This window comes from Diadema antillarum, unplaced genomic scaffold (assembly GCF_040938485.1).
Source record: "Diadema antillarum isolate AM-2024a unplaced genomic scaffold, OU_Dant_1.0 scf00000053, whole genome shotgun sequence".
Classification (NCBI taxonomy): Eukaryota; Metazoa; Echinodermata; class Echinoidea; order Diadematoida; family Diadematidae; genus Diadema; species Diadema antillarum.
This window is the reverse complement of record NW_027270942.1, coordinates 3104706-3128158: the sequence shown is the minus strand read 5'-3', so window position 1 is coordinate 3128158 and position 23453 is coordinate 3104706. Positions and strand designations below refer to the sequence as shown.

The following is a 23453-nucleotide window of genomic DNA, read 5'->3' as shown; positions in this document are numbered from 1 at the left end:
TTTGAGCAGCTTCAGTTTTTACATGCGCCTCGTGTGTTCTATAATATGTACACTATATAGTAACCTCGTTCATGTGAAATTTAATGAGAAATAGTAAGGCAGGCTTCCATCTTAAGCCAAAAGAGAATATATATTGACACGAATCACAATTAACTGAGGGACGTTATTTAGTAACCCTTTGACAATCAGTGATTTAAATAAATCAAACTTAGTTCATGTGCAATATCATTCATTTTCATCTGCCAACGATTAGACTGTACTATAAACAAACTAAAACAGAATATCTTAACTCTAGTGTGTTTACTTAATGAAAAAAAAAGTTTATGAAATTAAGCAAAGATCACTAACTAATGAGTACAATATTGGACAAGTACAATAAAAAAAGGTCATGTGTGAATTTCAGTAGGACGTTTTATGTGGTGAGATCTCTTCAAGTAGTCTTTGTATACAATTTTCTTGAATTCGCGTAATGAAATTAAATTCCCTTCGGAGGACTGATTACTCTCAACGAAAGATTTTTTGAAGTATGAAAAATGTTCCAATAGTTGTGTTTTACGTGTGCAGGCAAAATAAAACGAGTGCAAGAATCGTGTAACTGAAGGCGTCATATCCCATCAGAACAACGAAATCATGACAGAGACACGATGTTCAAAAGCAACTTATTTTTTTTTCCATTGGCATATAGTTCTCTTAGTTTCCTATCTGTCATTATAACAGAAATTTCTTCAAAAGAGTGTCATAATATATTTTGTACACATCATTCAACAAACTACTCAATATCTTTCCTTACCGAACAATGGGTGTGTACCGCATTAACTTTTAGGTTGAAAGCTGAAAATGAAGTAGTTTTTTTTTAATAACATATTTAAGAAAAACTATATATTTTACAGCATTTTGCTTGACTGAATTCACTTGCTTGCCAAACAGGTGGGTCCGTTTCACCCCTGTTCCGCTCTGGGTTATATTTGCATGTAAAAAGCAGTGTAAAGGAGCAATATTTCTTTGTATATTTGCTTTCACCTTTTCTTGACCCGTCTTGTCCATGGCTAACTTTTCTGCATTCCTTTTCCCTCTCCCTCTCTTTACCATATATGGCATTTATACACAGCGTTGGGGGCTATTTACGCCGTTCTAACCGATCCTTCTGTTGGACCGGTTGTAATCGATCAGATGGTGAACAATACTAAGGTGAGAATGGATACCAGAGAGGCCATTATTCTATTTTCTTTTCCTACATCATTTGGTGATATTCTCTTCATCTGATTTTATTCAAGTCAAATTGAGTATATTATTGCATTGCACTTTAATCTCCTTATACAACTAATTACAAACAATGATTGTGACTGCATTCCGCTCGTTTTAGTCATTAGACGTTTTGATTTTTTTTTTAAATTCTGTTTTCGGGGTGAGTTAATACACATCTTGTATACTTTCCCAATATAGTGTCGAGCAGAGTTTGCTGATATCAATGTGCTACCAGCTTTGTTTGTATTCAGATTCATCGTAAGCCAGTAGCACAAGAGATTGAAATATGTCATTTCTTTATGGGTGAGATCTTAAATCACGTGACCATTACTGAGAACACGACATTGCACGAAATGACACAGAAAACAAGATGCGCAGGAATATAACAGGAATGAAAGAAAAAGCAACAAAAGAAGAACAGAGCATAAACGACTTGTTTTCTTTCCAGAACGAAGGGAATAGGAGAGGGTCTACCCATGTTTGCGATCTACCGTGTCGCATATAAGCCATGTGTCATAAGATTGAAAATGCAAAATCCCTCCTTTTTTCAGGACCCGACGCAATGTCTGACTGATCTACAACAGTATTCGACAGATTTGGCTATTGGAGCAACTTACGCCCGCAAAAGTAAGCACAAGCAACGTATTGTCGTGGGAGATTCTTCGTCTGTAATAACGAAAATGATAAAGAGAAATGAACGTGTGTATTCGGGTGCACGTCACGAGGCCGACACCCACCAGTCATATAGCCCACGAGTCATGCAGCCCATGAGTTCGACACTAAGCTTACAAGGCCCACGAGACCGACAAATTAAGTCCCGTGTTGTATCTGTCGAACTCTCGGGTTGTTTTTACCTGTGTCGAACTCGTGGGCTTTATTTGTCCTGTGTCGAACCCATGACTACGGTGAGTTGTATGACTCAAGAACCTGTTTTCAATGTCGAACTCGTGGGATGTATGACTCGTGCATGGGTGTCGGTCTAGTGGGATGATCCCGTATATCATTCTACGAGCTACCCTTCTTTGACAGAAAAAAAAAACTAACAACAGCAGCAGTGAGAGCCCTATATGCACATTCATAAACTTCATGTGTGTGTGTGTGTGTGTGTGTGTGTGTGTGTGTGTGTGTGTGTGTGTGTGTGTGTGTGTGTGAGAGAGTGAAGTGCGTAACTGACTATACACGATCGACGTCAATGTATACACACAAGCCAATGGAGATAATCCATTTAGCACTTGAACCCTACTCATGTTAACCTTATAAGCATATTGTAACAATCATCCATTTTCATATACAGTATAATATTTTCGATGTGTTTCGACTTGTAAATTTCACTGCACTCAACGCAGTTAGAGGAAAAGCCAACGAGAAACAACAACAGCAACGCATAAACACATCTATTCAAATGATGTTCTTTAGGCCCCTATTTGAATTTCATTCAACATCAGACTCTTTTTCTCAATGAAATTAGTTTGAACAAGAATAAGCAGCTGTTTTTCTAACTTGTGCTGCTGAATGACATTCTTTTTTTTTTTAAACACACGGTGCTATATAATTATTTTTATTTCATTGTTAGTTTGTTTTTCGCAAATCAGACCATGTATATGAAAGTGATATAAAACTCGGCATAAATCTCAGAAAAAGTGATCTTGATGAACTAATCAATATCTGCTTCATTACCCTGACACTTGTGCTGCTGAATCATATTTTTAAAAGGTATAAATATAAGATTTTTGTTTTTTCCTTTTTTTTCTTCAAATCAGACCATGGATACAAAAATGATATAAAGTTCAGCACAAATCTCAGGAAAAAAAAGGTACATTGATCAACCTGATCAAACTAATCAATATCTGTTTCATGGCACACACCGCTCACTTGAGAATACAGCATTTCGCTAAAAACCCGCCATGAACAAAAATCTCATATTAGTCCACTCGACACACTTGCACAAACACACACACACACGCACACACACACACACACACACACACACACACACACACACACACACACACACAAAGAGCATGATTCCTCTTTGCTGGGGGGGGGGGGGAGGGTAATTTTCTAACGTTTCACACCACCCCGTACACTTGACTCTTGTTCAACACTTTCACCGCTTAATTCAGTGGTCACGTCTTTCGGTGATATGCCCGGTGTCGAGGTCGAATTCATCTGGACCGCCGTGGAGTACGGCATGATCGAGCAGTGCTTGGACGTTAATAAAGGCGACGCCAGTGGTTCCCCGTTTGACGCCCGCTACTGCATGGCTATGACGGAAGTCGGAGAGGTATGAGCTGATAAACTTTGTGACCTTTTGGCTTTTGAAGAACTCTGTAGACAACTAGACCTTTAATGTTATATTATCGTTTTAAATCACTGCAATTGTGATTCTTTGTCTTTGTGCGTTTGACATTTGTATTCAATTTGTTATTGATTAAATGCGGAAAAAAATCGAATCAAATCGTTCAAATCATATCAAATCAAATCAAATCAAATCAAATCAAATATCATCTAATCTGTGATTTACAGACATGCAATGGATGAGGACATAGATTATCAAGAGTGCATGGATGTCGCAGTCATTACCTTTTGTTATAGGGAACATGAGTTTTAAAGGGAACCATGCAGGTGTGAGCATGGTTAGCAACAATAGTGTTCACAGATCGGGTCAGGTGAGGTTATTTTAGAACCAGCTTCCATGGCGATGAATAACACTAACATCATACCTTGGTACTCTATATCTTTGGCGTGTTGTAGGACCCGGACTCGATGTTACAAATCCAAGTCGGAACGTGCTGGCCGTCTTCGTGCTCGGGGGAGGAGGTCAACGTGATCGCCGATGAGAGTAAATAACTCTTTACTTGATTATGCCCTTATTTTCATTTGTTTTAAGTCTTAATTTGATTTCGGTATAATATTTCTACGAGAACGAGGTAAGTAAATGAACAGGGGTATACATGTAATAGAATTGCTGATATATTTTCGGTATCAAAGCTGTTTAAATGGTAAGATCACGGTTTTAGTGTCGTAGAACATGGTGTCTTACAGCTTACTTTTTGGGTTTAACATCTTATCATTATCGCGTAACCTTATTTCCTTACTATTGTCACCAGAATTGATTTTATTAATTCAGCATGCTCATTGAAGTTGTTTGTCATCAACAGTCTTGACGAAGTAGCTTTGATTTGGAGGATAGTATTTTTTATTCTAAAATTAAAACCGAAACAGCTTGTACACAGTACAGATCAAACAGAAAAGGCCAACTATCTTAACAACCAGCTCGGATATCACTGTGCAAAGCCTATAAGTATCACATGAGGGTCCATCGTTGTAATTGTCACCTTTTTCTCCCGAACCCGCAGTGTCTATAACTGTGTTCAATGTCACGGATCCGAAACTAAATTTCAACTGCTTTGCGCCGGAGCCCTGGGGTGCTGATGCCATAGCAGTCCTGTAAGTCAGCCAAAGTACTTGCTGTAGGTACCTATATTCCACTCTTTCTCTCTTTTTGCTATGCCAACTGCCAGACGTCATTATCTAAAATGTCATAAGAAATCGAGCACACTGCAAAATGTTAGCGAATTTGGCATAGAGTTTTACATCTGGTCAAAATTTTAGAGAGTGATATTTTTACTAACGTTATAACCTCAAAGACTGAAAAGGATTTTAAAAAGCCGCTTTGTCGTTTAATAATGTTCACAAAATGAGGATATAGATGTATACCAGCACAGTTATGAATACAGGACTTTTCAGTGTAGTTTATTGTTTTATTTTGTTTTCGATCGATATTAGCTGTTCAGTCCAGATCTGTTTTTCCCATAATGTTTAATTAAACTCACCAGCAGCAACTAAAATTCATACCGAAATCTAGAAATGAAGAAAATAATCATTGTACTAGTCTGGTAGGAATGGGGGGTCCCCATGCACCCCCCGAACACATTTTTTTAACTTACTTTTTTGTAACCCTTAGGGTGTCTAGTTAATGATTTTTTTTGTTCCCAAGAAAAAATCGTGTCCCATGGAGGTCATTGGCGGCCATCTTGGCAGCCATCTTGGATTTTCAGGGAAAATCATTATCTTCCATAACTTTTGAACTACACAGCATAAAATTATAAATAAAGCATTTCTGCAGGGTAAACGTGACACGAGGAATCGATTGCAATGGTTATTTACGTGATTAAAGCAAGTCTGAAACAAGAAAAGCCTAAAAACATGCAAATTTCGGTGTCATTTTCACCGAAAACTACCCAAATAGTTTAACTTTTGAATTACATAACATACAGGGACAAATAAAACAGTAATTCAGAGTTAATACGGCATGAGGAATAGTTTGAGAGAGTTATTTACATGATTAAAGCAAGTTACATGCAAGAAAAGTCCAAACATGCGAGGAAAACCAGTGTCGTTTACTCTAGAAATATTCCCAAGTAGTCTATATACATATATACATGACAATCTCATACCTCCTAAGAGTAAACTTACCTCTTTTTCTTAACAGTCTGGTAGGAAAGGGGGGGGGGGGGTCCCGTGGTGCACCCTCCTTTTTATATCCCTTAGGGTGTCTATTTGATTTTTTTTTTGTCTCCAAGTGAAAATCGTGTCACATGGGGGTCATTGGCAGCCATCTTGGATTAGCGAGGAAAATCATTAGTTTCTATAACTTTTGAAGTTTCCAACATACAAGGAAAAATAAAACATTTTTCAGGGTAAATGGGACATGAGGAATCGATTGAGATAGTTATTTACATGATTAAAAAATGCTTGATACAAGAAAAGTCCAAAATATGAAAAATTCTGTATCGGTTACACTGAAAAGTACCCAAATAGTTCAACTTTTGAACTATACACAACATACAGGGGACAAATAAAACATTTCTTCAGACGAAACACAGCATGAGGAATCAATTGAGATTGTCATTTACATGATGAAAGCAAATTTGATACAAGAAATGTCCCAAAAAAATGAAAAATTAAGTGCTGTTACTCTGGAAATGGCCCAAATATTTCATGCTACATACATGACAAATTGCATACCTCACAAAAGTGACTAACAACTCTGTCTTTAGATCATTGCCCAAATGGGCCTTTTTTGTTTTGTATCAAAAACATTAGATAGAATCTGAAGAGAAAATTAATTTCAAGCATTGTCACCCCTCACTTGGTGAAAGAGAATAAGAATGTAAGCACTGTGGCAATTCATAGGCAAATACCCTTAAAAAGAGGTGACACATTGCATGATAATAATGTTGATCACAACACTTAAAAGTGACTACTGGACAAAGATAAAACTTGAACTGAAATTTAACACTCTTTGTGCGCGTTCAATTTCGTTTCATTTTACATTTAAAACGAGTTTGAGTTGGGATATATTCAAGGAAACAATCACTGTGTCAAAATGTCGAGCCGATTTAAAAAATTTAGATGCCAAAATGGTTTCATTTATTCTCAGGTTAAAAAAAGCAGTTCATTCAAACGTATTTGTTTAAAGTTTATTGTCCGAAAACAAAAAGAGAAACATTTCATTTGACAGCCGGAAATCTAGCCTGTGAATAGGGACTGTATATCAATGTGGATTGCTGCTACTTTAATTTAGAAATATTTGCATATGAATCGCTCTTGTGCTTACATCCTGTATGCATTCAATTCAAGTTCACATTGATTGGAATTAAGTTTCCTTTCGAATTCTGTTAAAAGTTGTCTGGTATAAGACGCAATATTCAAGCTATTATCAAAAGACATAATGATATTTTGAAAGGGTTAGTCACATGCCGATTAGTGATTGGCTGAACACAGTCACGTGATGGAAGTGCATTCGTTATGTTCGCCCAAGGGCGAACATTCTTGTAATGTTCTCCCATGGGAAAACATTTCCACGTGACAAATGACAGAATTAATGCCTAGGACCGCACCGCACTTATAACCTCCCTCAATAGCATTTCAAACCCTTCGGGTGGAACATTGGGTATGTTCCCTCCGCCGCCAGTCATCATCTATATATTTCAACGTTTGTGACATGTGTATATGCTTTTCATGAAGTATGGAATTAACGTATATTGAAAAAATATAAAGTAACACAATATGACTTCACTTTTCTTAAAAAGTATTCTGAATGCTCATCCTGTGTAACTGTACAAACCACAGAAGCGGTTATGCGATATATCAGGTTTTCATATCACACTTCTTTAATTTCTATACCGGTAGTCATCATCAAAACGATCATTGTAATCAATGTCTGGCTCCTCTTCTTCATCCTCCTTCATTTCCTCAGTAATTTTCTGAAGCAAGTCAATGAGGGAAGTCGGAAAGATAGGGCCACTTGACCACACTGGCTCCATCATAACTTGCCATCCAGAATCAAAGGAGTCATATACAGAGCACCAGAAGATTGGTTGGTCAGCTCTCTTTAAGATGGCAAGGCGATGGGTCACACATTTAATGTGTAGGATAAGGTTGTCTCTGCAAGGTGGGAGCATGAAGAAATCTACATTGGAGTTTGTCGTCATTTGTTCGCCCCCTCCCATCATCTGCTTTGGATGATGCTGCTGTAAGTAGACTTCTCCACCTCTTATGGTCATACATTAGGCATGTGAATGCTCCAATGTCTTCTGTCACCTCTTATTGGCTCTACAGACCACCCATCTCCAAGGTTTAAGTGGGGGACAAAAAACATTGGCACATTTCAAAGTCATGTTGTAAGATTTCAGCAGTGTTCATTATAATGTAATATTGAACAATTTACCACATTTCAGTAAAATATTGCAGAGATTATAATGTCATACTACTCTCTCCTGAATGCTGTATGGTACATGGGGTGGCTTTGTAGATTCTTTAGGGGTCCGACTTTGCCCCTGCTCTTGAAGGCACTTGTTACATCTTCCCCTGTAAACACATGTAAGTATTGTGGTACAGTAGCCAGCTCCCTTTGATTCTGTATGCCAGTTCAACGACGTTTAATCACAATCTGGCAATGCTCGACAGTCCATTTATCAAGGAGGATAGTGAGGGTGACGGAGTAAGCATAGTGCAAGAAGATCAAGAAAATGTCTGTGTCTGGTATCCTTACTACAGCTGCTTTGTACCCAAGCTTAATAGTGGAATACTCGAGGTAGAGCGCTACCCTGGTGTCCTTCTCCTGGTTAGACGGCAGTTCATGGATAGAGCTTATTGTCTCCTGGGATGAATAATTAGGTGAACAAAAAGAATGTAACAGGAATCACTTAAGCTTCAGAGAATGTGATTTCTGTTACATTCCTTTTGTTTACACAATGATATGTTCCAAGAGACAATGGCGCGATATTCATGAGTGACTGTCTAACCAGTATAAGGAGACGGACACCAGGGTCGTGCTCTACCTCAAGTGCTCTGCTAAACTTGGGTACAAGGTAGCTTTGGTGAGGAATCTAGACACACATTTTCTTGATCCCCTTGGTCCTTGCTTAATCCATTCTACAATGTAGTATCTTTCTTAATAAACGGACTGTCACGTATTGCCAGGTTGTCATTGTCAATTAACTTGCATTTTTATAGAATCAACGAGAGCTCATATCCTGTATACCAAAATACCTTGACTGTATGTGTTTACCGGGGAAGATGTAACAATTAAAGTGCCTTAATGGGTTGGGGAAAGTTGGACCCCTAAAGAATCTACAAAAGTCACCCCACATACCACATAGCATTCAGGTGAGAGTTGTTTGATTTCATGATTTCAGAAGTATTTAACTGAAATCTAATAAGTTGCTCAGTATTATATCATAATAAACACTACTAAAATCTTAGACTATGACTTTACAATATGCCAAGTTGAGTGTTTTTTCCTCACAAATCTTGGTGATGGGTGGTCTGTGGAGCCAGAGGTGACAGATGACATTGAAGCATTCACATGCCTAAAATGTATAGCGAGGCCCGGGAGAAGTCTATCATAATGGCGTTCGCAGCATCATGCTGAAACAGATGGTGGGAGAGGGTGAGCAACTGATGACCAAATCCAAGGTGGATTTCTCCTTGCTCCCACCTAGCAGAGGCAACCTTATTTCACACTTTCAATGTGTGAACCATGGGTACCACCTTGCCGTCTTCAAGCGATCTGACTAGCCAATCTTCTGGTGCGCTACCTCTTTAATCCTGGACAAAGGTGGCATAAGACAGCCTTCGGTATCATGGATCCGGTGTGGTCAAGTGGCCCTATCCTTCCCACTTCCCTCATTGACTTGCTTCAGAAAGTTACTCCGTAGACGGAGGGGGATGAAGAGGAGGAGCCAGACATTGATTACAATGATCGTTTTGATGATGACTGGAAATTACCAGAAGTGTAAAACCAAAAGCTAACATATTATCGCTTACCGAATCTGTGGTTTGTATAATTGCATAGGATGAGAATTAAGAATATGTTAGACAAATTAAAGTCATAGAGAGAGAGTGGATTTCTGGCTGTCAAGTGATTTTCATATTTTTATTTTCAGACAGAAAGGCTTTAAACAAATACGTTTGAATGAATCATTTTTAACTTATTCTTAAGTAAGTTTAATGATAACAATCTGACACCTAAATTGGTGAAACCGACAGAGCATTTTGGTACAGTGATTTCCTTTATAGAAATACACTTACTCAAACTCTTCAAATACAAAATTATATGAAATAGAATATGCACACAAAAAGTGTTCAATTACATTTTAGCTTTGAATTTTGTCGATTAGTCACTTTCACATGTTGTTATCAAAATGTGTATGTTCACCTCTTTCGATCTGCTTTTTTACGGGTATCTGCATATGAATTGCCATCGTGCTTACATTTTTCATTTGATTTCAACAAGTGAGGCGTCAAAATGCTTGGAGTTGCATGTTGCATATTTTTTTTTTTTTTTGGATATACAAAACACCATATTTGAGCTATGATCTAAAGACAAAGTGCCAAGTCACTTTTGTGAAGTAGTTTGTCATGTATGTATACGGATTTTGGGTACTCTTCATACGGTGTAAATGACATCAAATTTTTCGTATTTTGGACTTTTTGTATCAAACTTGCTTTAATCATATAAATTACCATCTCAATCGATTGCTCATGACACAGTTACCCTGAAGGAAATGTTATATTTATCCCTGTATGTTGTGAAATTCAAAAGTTACAGAATTTACTGATTTTCCTCTCAAATCAAAAATGGCCGCCAATGACTCCCCTCCACCCCGACACGATTTTTACTTGGAAACCAAAAAAAAAAAAAAAAAAAAAAAAAGAATCATCAAATAGACACCATAAGGGATACAAAAATTTAGGGTGCATGAGGATCCCCCATTCCTAGACTTTAGTGGTTAGTCAATCATATGAGGTATATAATTGTCATGTATATATGGACTATTTGGGCAGAGCAAACAACACTGTTTTTTATTCGCATGTTTGGATTTTTCATGTATCATAATTGTTTTAATCATGTAAATAACAATGTCAATCGATTCCTCATGCCAAATTTACCCTGGAGAAGTTATTTATTTGTCCTTGTATGTTGGAAAGTTCAAAAGTTATAGAAATTAATGATTTTCCTCGCAAATCCAAGATGGCTGCCAATGACCCCCATGTGACACGATTTTCACTTGGAGACAAAAAGAATCAAATAGACACCCTAAGGGATACAAAAAGGAGGGTGCATGGGATCCCCCCCTTTCCTACCAGACTGTTAAGAAAAAGAGGTTAGTTTACTCTTAGGAGATATGAGATTGTCATGTATATATGTATATAGACTACTTGGGAATATTTTTGGTTTTCCTCATATGTTTGGACTTTTCTTGTATGTAACTTGCTTTAATCATGTAAATAACTCTCTCAAACGATTCCTCATGCCATATTAACTCTGAATTACTGTTTTATTTGTCCCTGTATGTTGTGTAATTCAAAAGTTAAACTATTTTTTTCGGTGAAAATGACACCGAAATTTGCATATTTTTAGGCTTTTCTTGTTTCAGACTTGCTTTGATCGCGTAAATAACCATTGCAATCGATTCCTCGTGTCACGTTTACCCTGAAGAAATGCTTTATTTATAATTTTGTGCTGTGTAGTTCAAAAGTTATGGAAGATAATGATTTTCCCTGAAAATCCAAGATGGCTGCCAAGATGGCCGCCAATGACCCCCATGGGACACGATTTTTTCTTGGGAACAAAAAAAAAAATCATTAACTAGACACCCTAAGGGTTACAAAAAAAGTAAGTTAAAAAAATGTGTTCGGGAGTGCATGGGGACCCCCCATTCCTACCAGACTATACCGTGCATTATAAAATTTATCGTATATAGCTTGTGAGTGAAAGCTGCTTCGATCAAATATCTCTCTATCCAGGACTGTGTTCAGTTTGATTGCCGCCCTTGTCGTGATCGGTACGATCTACGATCTATACCTGCGCGAGCACTTCATGAACGATCGTTCACCGACTCAATCGATCCCCATCGATGATCGCGTCCAGTCGTCTTTCACCAACGGCGGTACTCAGAACCTCGCATTCACGACCGCCTGCCCGACGACACCGCTGGAGGACACCCAAGCAGAAAAGTATCGCTCCTTTGGCGACGTCGACCCGCCGGTCCAAGATCCCGTCGTCGTGGAAACGTCCCTGGGAACCGCCTGGAAGTCAGAACCAAATGAGAACGCTCGGAGTTCTGAGCAACTCCACGCTGGGGGAGACAGTGCGGGACAGGACCGGGAGGGGAGGAGCAAAACATTTGGTAATTAATTGGCCTGTAGTTTCCAAGGAGGGCATGAAAAGAACATGAGTCATTAAACACACCCGAAGATTCTTTGCTTTATAATGACATAACGATTGACGTCACACAGTTAGGTTTGCAATGACTTATCTTTGCTTGGACATAATTGAACATTTTTTCATGCATTCCATATATTCATGCACCTATCATTTCTTCTATAAATGGTGGGAATGTGATCGATTCATGCCTGTAGAAACCATCGATGGAATCCTCATGGCTTACTCCGCGGCTTCGAACCTCAAGTTTCTCCTCAGCGCCAAGCGCTCCAAATCGGATATCGGCGCGCTGTACGGTCTGCGCACACTCAGTATGTTCTGGGTCATTCTCCTGCACTGCAATCTCTTCCTCTACGGCGCCCAAAAGATCGGTCAGACTCGTTCTCTCTCTTTTTCTCTCTTTCAATTTTCGGTTGTTGCTAATCTCGGTTCAGTTTTCAATCCTCATTCCCCTGGATTTCTCATTCCTCTTCGTGCATGATTATCCCGCTCTTTTATTATTTGTTTGTTTGTTTGTTTGTTTGTTTTTATTGTCTCACATTCCATGTTTTCAAAAACAAATCATAAATATAACAAGAAATTGAATGAGTGAATTTCGTATCCAACGAATAAGACAATTAAGACGTGAAATATGAAGAATCTATGTAGAGCCTCTCTACATAGACACTCTGTCACTCTGCCTCTCTACATAAACACTCTGTCCCTCGGATAGGACATAAAATGGAGGTCCCGTGTATGAGAGAGTCACAGCTCATGCACGTAAAAGATCCCGCTTCATTCATTCATCGCAAAGAGCAGGGTGTCTAACCCGGTGAAGTGGTCCCACCCCATGTACATCCAACTGGACCCCATGGAAGACCAGCTTAGTGTAGCTGAATATGGGCTATCCAGCCATCTTCACAGATGGAAAATGAACAACAACAACAACAGCCATTGCTTGTAAGGCGTATTCCCAGATTTGTCTCCTCTTATTCCTCATCTCCTCTTAATTAGTTCTTCTCCCTTTATTATTTCACCGCTCTGTTTTTTTCCCAGTTCAATGACATTACTTCAGCAGACGATGTACAAAAGTACAGATAACAATGAGATCATTTTGAAAATACCGGGGGAGCATCTCTAGCAGTACAACACTTGTGGCGAGTGTGCCATCTGCAAATCAATATCCTCTCTAATCATGATAATAATGCAGTAATATTATGAAATTTTGATAGATGAAGATACAAAGCAGAGATAAGGGACAGGGACGATGAAAAGGACAGAGACAAATAGATAGTTAATTGTATCATGTGAACATTTACACTAACAGGGACGTGAACATGAATGTATTATAACAATAACAAGAGCTCTTATGGGACAAAACAGACTCACCACGAGGTAGTTTCACGCAAGTGTTCGATTTTCTTCTCACTCGTGCTCAATGGGACATGACCCCTTTTACCGCCTTTTTGCTCTAAAAATGTCGATGAATGTAAAATGACGAAGTATGAATTATACGACGATGGTAATGATAAAATGTCAATAGTAATACGAATACGAGCGACACATTACACTCATCTCTACCATGAAATTCTTCAGAGCAATCAAATGATATGATGTCCCCTCTATACGTGTTCTCTTTATCACAAAGAATCTGCATGTTCTTGGCCATCTTGACCATCTTGGCCATCGTTTTCTCAGATTTAATGAAGTAAATTAGCTTTCGTAGATTTTCGTATGCTTCATGGAGATTAGGCATCGAAAGTATATCCATGTATAGTTATGATAACGCTAGATCTATTCTTAATGGACAATACTTTATATTTTGTTTTTTCTTGGCCTCAGATAACTACTATTATGCGATTACGAACTCACTCAGCTTTCCTATGATGGCTATTAGGCATTCTACCCTCTCCGTGGACACTTTCTTCGTGATAGGGTAAGACATTTGAAGCCTCGAAGAAATGCATAGAATTATTATCATTTTTATTATTGTCATATCATTAGTATCATTATTATTATTGTAATTATCATTATTATTTTTATGATGATTTTCGCTATATCAGTAATAATAATAATGATAATAATAATAATAATAATAATATTATTATTATTATTATTATTATTATTATCATTATCATTGTTATTTATGATGATGCCATACAGTATCATACCAGCGATATAGGTATTGAAATAGTTCAAGGTGTTAAAAAAGGCCTCTGAAGACAAATGGCATCATTAGTTCCGAGCAGAAGTTAATTGCAATATTCGCCCTCCAGATAGGTAATTCGCGGACCCGGTGACCCATTATAGGCTTTAGACTTATCAAAAGATTGCCTTAGCTGAATTGAGCGGATTAGGAAAATTCGGACTTGTTTCCATCTTGTAGGTTTACACCAAGCTCTCGGATAAGCCATAAGTCCTCGGTTGGAATGCAGTGAGTTCAGCCTTCAAAAAGTGTTTTACATAACTTTAAAGAATTTTTCGAATTTTATATGCGTGCATCCTCCTAGATCATGACTCATCTTGCATATCATGCACCCTTTCAATCTCCTCTCTCGTTAGGGGACTCCTTGTCACGTACGTCACGCTAAAGAAACTCACCAAAACCAAGGGCAAAATGAACTGGGCGATGTACGTTTTCCACCGCTACTGGCGCCTGACCCCGGCCCTTCTGGGCGCCATGGCTCTCTGGGTATCACTGGGAATTCACATGGCCGGCCAGGGTCCTCTACTCGACTTCTTTTACAACCAGTTCATACGCGATAACTGCCGAGAAACCTGGTGGACGTACCCTCTCTACATCAACAACTTATACCCTTTCCCCGGAGACAACAGCTACTCGGTACTTTCCCCGTTACAATGTATCGTATGTCCTCCCCCCCCCCCCCCCCCCAAAAAAAAAAAAAAAAAAAAAAAAAAAAAAAAAAATAAAAAAAAAAAATAAAATAAAATAAAATAAAATAAAATAAAATAAAATAAAATAAAATAAAATAAAATAAAAATAAATAAATAAAATAAAAAATGAAAAATAAAATAATGAATAAATAAATGAATAGATAAATAAATAAATAAATGAAATAAAGTGAAATAAAAATAAAATAAAATAAAACAGGAGCTCCGCAATGATATCTTTAAAAATAGTATATCAATCTAAATACAAATTCAGGGTATGAAACTATAACTCATTGCCCACATCTTACAGAAAACCCTATTTGATTTGCTTCAGTGGTCAAAGAGAAATGAGGAATTTTGTAGAGGATGTCAGGAATCTCTTCCCTCTAGGTTTTGCAGTCGTCTATTGTATTCACACACAAGAGCATCAAGTGCTAAATTTGGAAGAATCAGACTCATGACGTGCTTTACAACAATCCACATTTCTCCGTGACCACTTAACCAAATTCAATAGGATTTTCTGCAAAATAGAGCTACGATGTTATATTTTAAGACCTTCAAGTAGCATTTAGACAGTTTAATTACATTGGGTGTTATCTATGCGAAAATCGGATTGTAATTTTTTTTTGTGGACACACTGTACATGAAAACCTATTATGCATATAGGCCTATAATCCTAACTAAATCCTAACCCCCTCCCCCAAAAAAGAGAGATAATTTGAAATAAAAATGATAATCAACCTTCTTACGATCAATCATTAAGTAATCAATATACGTCTTTGAATACAAAGTCATGCTTGGTTGTCTTTCCGCGGATTCATAAAAAAGGAACATGAAACCTAGAAATACATGTTGACTTATTTTCAACATCATTTCCATTTTTCTAGCATAATGAAAGAGCACTAGATTTTCCTCTTTCAGAAAAGAAGGCGACAAATATTACCCCTTGACATGTTTCAGTAAAAAGTCCACGAAATCTGCACCTTTCATATGGAATTATATTTTGTGGAATTTTCTTTATATGTTTTCTTTAAATCGTAGTACATTACTAGTATGTGATGCCATGATCTAGTAGTCTTCTGATCCAGCAGTCTCGTCACCAAATTAAAAAAAAAAAAAAATCGTAACGTTTGAACGGATTGTCCGATTTTCCTCAAACTTTCATTGATGTGTTCTACCAATATTGCTGCAGTCGCTCAATCCGTAAGTATATTTGGGATTAATTCCCCTTTAATGTGCCCATAACAATGAGCAGCTTGCCTGAAAAACAAAAACAAAAAACAAACAAATTAGACATACATTTTTGGCAAATTCATTTTTTTAAAAATTTTATTATTATTATTATCATCATCATCATCATAGTTATTATCATCGTCATTATTATTATTGTTATTGTTGTCGTTGTTGTTGTTATTATTATTATTATTTGCATTGGCAGGTTCTTTGAAGTCTATCTTTTTTGTTGTTTATTGAAATTTGTCTTAGCTCTGTGACTGTAAAGCCCCAAGACCAAGTTTGTTATATCCAGGCTTCGACACCATTTTATTTTTCTCTCTCTCGGGGCTTGCTCGGGCCTCTAAAATATTTCAATGTGATATTTTGGTGGCCAGAAATAAGAAATTAACGTAACAATCCACTACTTATCTAAAAGTTTGCCTGAATGGGCCACCAAAATATAACCCTTTTGGAAATTTTAGAGGCCCAAAATAAATTTTTGGTGTCGCCCGTTCATTGGACCACCACTGAAGTCGAACCCTGTTAATATAACACACAAATATGATTACATACAAAATACATAAAGTTATCTGTTGCTTCAGCGTGTCTCTTTTTGAAACGTTGCCAAACACAATTTCAAATCTAAAAGTAGCACATGAGTGATAGGGCTATAAGTAAGATGTGAGGTGATTACATGGTGTCTCACGTCAATATCTCTTCTTTTTCTAACTCGATTTTTGTTAATGCTATTTTCCTTTTCCCCAGTGTTTCGGCTGGGCGTGGTACCTGGCATGCGACATGCAGTTCTACTTGCTGAGCCCCTTTATAATCATTCTCCTCTACCGGTACGTATTGATCGCATCATACAGTTTTTTGTGTGTTTTTTTTTTGGTACATTTCATCATTTTCACCAAATTCGTCAAAAAAGTTCGTTCGTAACCTTTCGCCGCCCAGTGATATACCCCCCTCAAAGCAATTCAATATGTTCAACTTTTCTTTGCGACAAGTAGCGACAAGAAAAGCTGTTTCCGACAATGAAAACTGCTATCATATTTGATCGCAACTGCTTAGGAACTTGCTTGCAACTGTTTACGAACCCTGTCATGGCAAAACCTAAAATTTACTAGTATAGGAGACATTACCTCCTTTAATTTTCATTCGCTTTGGATTGTTTATCATATCGGAGTGAATGGGTTTCTTATGCTTCTGTTCAGACGGCCAAAGCTTGGGGTCACCGCCATAGTTGCCGTCACCGCGGTGTCTATTGGATCCATGATTGGCATCAAATGGTACTATGGCATCAATCCCGTGGGAGAGTGAGTAAAATAGAAACACTTTTGGTTCTGGAGCTAGCTTTTATCTTTTGACCAAAACCAAAAAGAGAGATATGGATTGAGTGAAAGCAGCAACATTGGTAGAACACATCAGTGAAAGTTTGAGGAAAATCGGACAATCGATGCAAAAGTTATGAATTTTTAACGTTTCGGTATTGAAACCACTGGATAGGAGACTACATGAGTTTATGACATCATGTGTGGACAACAATATAAAGAAAATTCAACATGCTTTCACTTTTCTTGAGTAATAAAAGAGCACTTGACTAACCGCTTTCAGAAAGCAGGAGAAATAATTACTGCCCTTAACATAAGTCAGTATCAAGTGGATTTAATGTGTAATTTTCATGAAAAATGTTTTTTTTTTTTTGTGTGTGTGTGTGGAGTTCTATTTGTATTTTTTATATTGTTGGCCACACATGACGTCATAGACTCTATAGTCTCCTTCTCCAGTGATTACAACACTAAAACTTTAAAAAATGTATAACTTTTGCATCGATTGTCCTATTCTCCTCAAACTTTCACTTATGTGTTCTACTAATGTTGTTGCTTTCATTCAGTCCATATATCTCTTTGGGTCTGGGTTTCCTTTAAGGACTTTGACACCCTCCCCCATTCCCCAACTCCCGACGAGGAGGAAAGATACCTCATTAAACAAATTCAGATCTTATTGTCTTAAGGATGCTACCTGCCAAATTTGGTGAAAATCTGTCAATGGGTTCTCCAGAAAATGAAAATGGTTAATGTTCATGCACAGTCTTGACAGAAAGTTTTTTTCTGCCATTTATACGTTTGTTTGTTTATTTGTTGTTATATCCCGTCATAAAAAGGCATGCAAATGAAATAACTTTACAATTATACAGAGTTTACAGAAATGCAATGATATACAGTACATGCATATGCAAATAAGAGAAAATTAATATCACTGAAAGGTAAAAGTATGAGTTTACAGACAGAGAACCAAAACAATAATAACAAAGACAGAGTAATAGATAGGGTAAAACGGCTGGAAAACCCATATTCAGAGACACTATTGTAGAGTCACTTGCCTTCCATGGGGATCAGAAGAAAAAAAAAAGATAGAAAAAGAGGGGGAAGGGGAGGGTAGTATCGTCTTGTGATGATAATACTTGTAATTTTCAACATTATCTTCTTATTCTATTTAAAGGTCCATATACAAATCATTCATAAAAACACCATCATTGAGTCTTAGTCATTTTAATTATTATATATATTTCAAATATGTACGTAATACATTGTTGAAGTAAAATGATTTGTATATTTGCGAGATGTTTTTGCACATTTCTCGGATTTTGCACGTTTCTCGTCTGCACAGGGTTGCAAGAATTAATGATCATGTAGTCTGGTCTTGTGGTCTGGAAATTAGACCAATGAACGCATTGCCTTTATATGAAAATTGCGAATTTCCTATGATAAACTCCAAATAAATTCAATACCCCCCCCCCCCAAAAAAAAAGAAAAAAAAAAGATAGACTTGAGGTAGAGAAGGAGGTCGGGGTGGGGGGGGGGGGTAAAATAGCATAGTTATGGCAATGAGTGAGAAAACCGCAATTCATACTAAGGACGAGGAATGCTGTAGCGGCAATGAAGGTTAAAGTTATGCTAATCAAGAAAATGAAAATGTTAAAAGTTATCATTATATTAATTGGATGTTCATTACTAAATCATGATATTCATGTATGCACAATACACACATAATAGTATGTAATAATTATGTTATTGTTAATAACATGTAGATAGGTGGATAGATCCATTATACTTTGTTCTTGTTACTTGTAATATGAATACGGTAAATATAATATGCATGATGTTATAATTGCTGAATGTCATGAATGTGATCCTTCCAAAATGTTTATTCACTCTTATCACATTACTCCTATTTATCATTTCATCTTTATACTAGCAAGTATAACGACCGGCCTATCCCTGATACTGACATCACCTACACCAAACCATACACGCGAATTCACTCCTACACTGTTGGGATGTGTGTCGGCTACATCATGTTCTATACCAGGGACCGCAAGGTGTCAATGCCATGGGTGGGTATACGGATTCATGCTGGCTAGCCTCAAAGAGAAAGTCTACCCCAAAATGTATAAACTTCCGAAAAAAGAGAAAATTATTACTTAAAGAATGATACAAAATGACAAAAACCGAATGACAAATAAGGAAGATATGACATTTCAGAATTTCATTTTTTTTTCGAAAAACATTTCTCGACCAGTCCTTATGAATATTCAACTTTAGTGAGTTGATGATGTCATAGATACCTTCACAATTTTTCATGTATATCATAATCTTATATGAAATTTATTTGCTATTTGAATTAATCATTTGTATGTCTCAACTGTCAGATTCAAATTATACTGGGCTCAGCTAGTTCATTCAACTGACTTTGTATTTCATTTATTAAAAAAAAGAAGAAGATATGAAATAAAATCAATCAAATCAAATTCGGAATTTTTGTTATTTTTAGCTAATGCAAATAGAAGCATGTTCCCATATCAAGACATATCAGAGCTAACATCTTTTCTTTTTTATTTTGGGTGTTTTTAAGGCAAGTTTTACATTCATACGGCTAAAGTATGATATTTATTTGTCATTTCTGTATACGAAATCAATACGAAATTGTGAGAGCATGACATCGCCAACTTTGCCGCTCTGAATATTCATATTAGTACTGGTCAATAAATGTTAAAAAAGGACATTTTAAATATCATATCTTTCGAATTTCTTATGCAATTTTTGGTCATCTTATATCGTTCTGTAGGAAACGTGTTTCTCTTTCGTTTTGCCAATGGGTAGATTTCCTCTTTAATAATGAAAGTACATGTATATAAGATAATGATCGTCCAGTCTCTTTCTATCCTTACTTATTAATTTCAACATACCACAAAGTTTCTTGACTTTCTGATCCCTTTTTACTTTACACTAGGCACATTCGTTTCAAATTTACATTACTTTCTTCATTTTTCTTTCATCAGTGGATCTATCTTCCCGGTTGGATCGTGGCCTTTGCTCTCATGTTTGCCTGCGTCTACGGCCTCTACTGGGCCCTAAACCCGACCGACCCCGACTTCGTGTTCGAGCAGTACAAGGCGGTTTTGTGGGAGGGGCTCACTCGTTTCACATGGTCCATCGCCATTGGCTGGATCTGCTTCGCATGCGTCAACGACTGCGGAGGTGAATTTTCGAAGTTTCATTGTCAGTTATGTACATGTTTAAACTTATTTCGTTTGATATTCTACCCTCCTAAAACTTTAGTTAACCCTTTCTGTGCCTGTGAGGCAAAAATGTGTCGATTTCACACACACACACACACACACACACACACACACACACACACACATGCACACACCTATATATGGACATGTAATGAATGTGACATACAAAGGGTTAAAATCCGTTTGCAGCTGAATGACTGCTCTCAAAGGGAGTCCAAAACAAGGACTTAGTATGTGCCTCCTTTGTTCCCATCCTCCACTTTTTTTTTACATTAGTTTATTGTGCTATGCGTTGACACATTTTTTTAATCAGCGATTTTCCGAACTGAAGTATTATCGTTATCAATGATTACCACTATTACCTTCCATATTATTATAGGAAACAAAAATGACTGAAAATACAACAGCTTGCATGAAAAACAAAGTGAAGTTAGATATATCCAAGTTCGGCTTATTACAATAATTTGTATAATGATTAACAAAAGGAAAGGGAAAACAGAATTAGTGATGAAAAAGCCAATACTTTGAGAGTAAAATAAGAACAAAGTTGATGCGGATGAGGAAAAAAGAAACAATAATGGTCCTAGATATTGCACATTAATTGTCTTGATTTTCCTATTCACGTATAAAAGCGGATATGATCTCCAACATGAGGTTGATACAATTTATGTTAACACACAGATACATTCGAACAAACACAAATACAAACACATGCTGTTTATCTATTTTTTTTTTCGTTTGACTTAGGCGTCGTCAACACGTTTCTGACGTGGAATTTCTGGATCCCAATGGGTCGTCTGACGTACTGCACATATCTCATCCATCCCCTTGTCATCTACAACGTCCTCTTAAGTGGCAAGGCGCTATTTCATTGGGGAAACTTGTCATGGGTAAGTTTGGGTTTTTTTTTTTCAACCATATCTTGATTAGAAGCTGCAAATATTTTGTCAGCATCGCAAAGTCCGCATTTTTTCTCTCATTGCTATATTCATTCGTAAATATCATATTTTGTCCAATACTTTATGATTTGTACTTCTTACAAAATGTTGTGTTCGGTATCATACCTCTTTTTGGCTGAAAATAAAGTCTTGAAACAAAGAAGCTGTTCATTTATTTGTGGAAATCACTGGTCATGTTCATCCTGACATCAGCAGGGGAAAAAAGAAATGCAAGAACCCACTTGAACAAAATATAGAAAAATACGTTAGATCTAAAGTACTGATGCTTTCGAGTGCATTGTGTATTGACTTAATTTTATAAGATGACTACAGGTCATCTGATGACAAGCCCTATTATTTCTGTAAGTTGGAATTTGTTGAGAACCTTTTTAGACTTTTACATTTAAAATAACTTGTTTCTAGTTGCGTGTGTTTATTGGACTAGATCATGTTATTAGCCAATAATTGGTTGGTAGGGAATTCATTGAACGTTTATTATACACAGAGGCAGGATGCAAACCTGTGAACGCTGTGTGCAGGTTAGGTCATTTTTGCTGCATTCAACAAGAGCGAATGTGCTGGGAGAAAACAAAAACAAAACAAAAACAACAAGTAGCTATCATCCTGATTAGATTGACAATCCCTTAAAGTTGTAAAATACGCTGCTTCTATCGGGTCATGCATGGTTCTAGACAGATTGACGTCGTATACATCTCACCTGTAAATTGATCAAATTGCTTGACAGAGGTTGTCGGCATGTCCTGCAAAAACTGCTAGTGTGTATTTTTTCTTGTATATTGGTTTTTGCAATGATATTGACCTGTACTCCTACAGAGCTACTTCTACGTGGGCACCCTAGTGTTCTGTTACATGGCTGGACTCATTCTCTCGCTGCTCATGGAAATGCCACCAATGGGACTGGAGAAGGTCATGTTCAAGAAGTAGGTGGATATACCACATTTAAGCTTGGTGGAGTCCATCCCGGGGCCATCCACGCTCTCACTCTAACGGATGTGTTAGCACCTACGCTGCAACTTTTGCATACTAGTAGATCTTTCCAAAATACATTTCTGAAACGGGATGTATGTTACGAGACCGACACCCATGAGTCATACAGTCCACGAGTCATAACAACCCATTGGTCATTGTACATTCTACGACTTACACAGCCTACGAGTCACACAGCCCATGAGAGTTCGACATTATAAGCAAACAAGGCCCACGATCGAGACCGACACATTAAGCTCCCTGTTGTAATATCTTGTGGGCTGTTTTACCGAGTGTCGAATTCAAGTGCCTTATTTCCTATAGCGTCGAACTCATGGGCTGTATGACTGATGGACCTTTTTTTTTCAATGTCGAACTCGTGGGTGTCGGTTTCGTGGGAAAACCCCTTGTAGGGTAGTCCCCATGTATAGACATGTTCATGATTACTTGAAAATGACCAGAGTGATATAAACATAAACAGAATCTGAAAGGTAAAACCTCTGCAGTAAAAAGAGAGATAGAACAAGAAAGTTGTGGAGTTACAAAGGCTTACGTCATGTTTTCGCCATACGGTGATGGCTGATATTGGCCACAGTTACTATTTAAGGTGGGAAATGTTTACATAACGTACGATTATTGGACAGTTTGTACATGATTTAACTAGATGTTTATTGCACTCTCTTGTTTGATTTAGTAGTGTTTCTGAGTATCTCCTTATGTGAATATCATGAAAAAAATGCGTTCACCTTGACATAAAGTTGATCAAGAAGTAAATATCTACTTTGGTAGTCGCTCTGGGCAATAGCCTATTGTTTATTGAATATTACTTTTTTTTTTAACTCTCTTCCAGTTCTGTGTTAAACTGTACCCTACGTAA

The 23453-nt window shown here is 37.2% G+C and overlaps 1 protein-coding gene across 1 annotated transcript; it reads left to right on the top strand.

The window, feature by feature from the left end:
- The first annotated feature begins 1809 nt into the window (after nucleotides 1-1809).
- On the top strand, nucleotides 1810-22877 carry LOC139715660 (nose resistant to fluoxetine protein 6-like). Its single transcript, XM_071627217.1, has 14 exons — nucleotides 1810-1872; nucleotides 3369-3529; nucleotides 4000-4087; nucleotides 4605-4695; nucleotides 11566-11948; nucleotides 12181-12354; nucleotides 13805-13898; nucleotides 14525-14804; nucleotides 16835-16914; nucleotides 17284-17385; nucleotides 19328-19466; nucleotides 20412-20610; nucleotides 21399-21541; nucleotides 22424-22877. Coding segments are annotated over exons 1-14 (2046 nt in total). The 5' UTR covers nucleotides 1810-1871; the 3' UTR covers nucleotides 22535-22877.
- The last annotated feature ends 576 nt before the right edge of the window (nucleotides 22878-23453 follow it).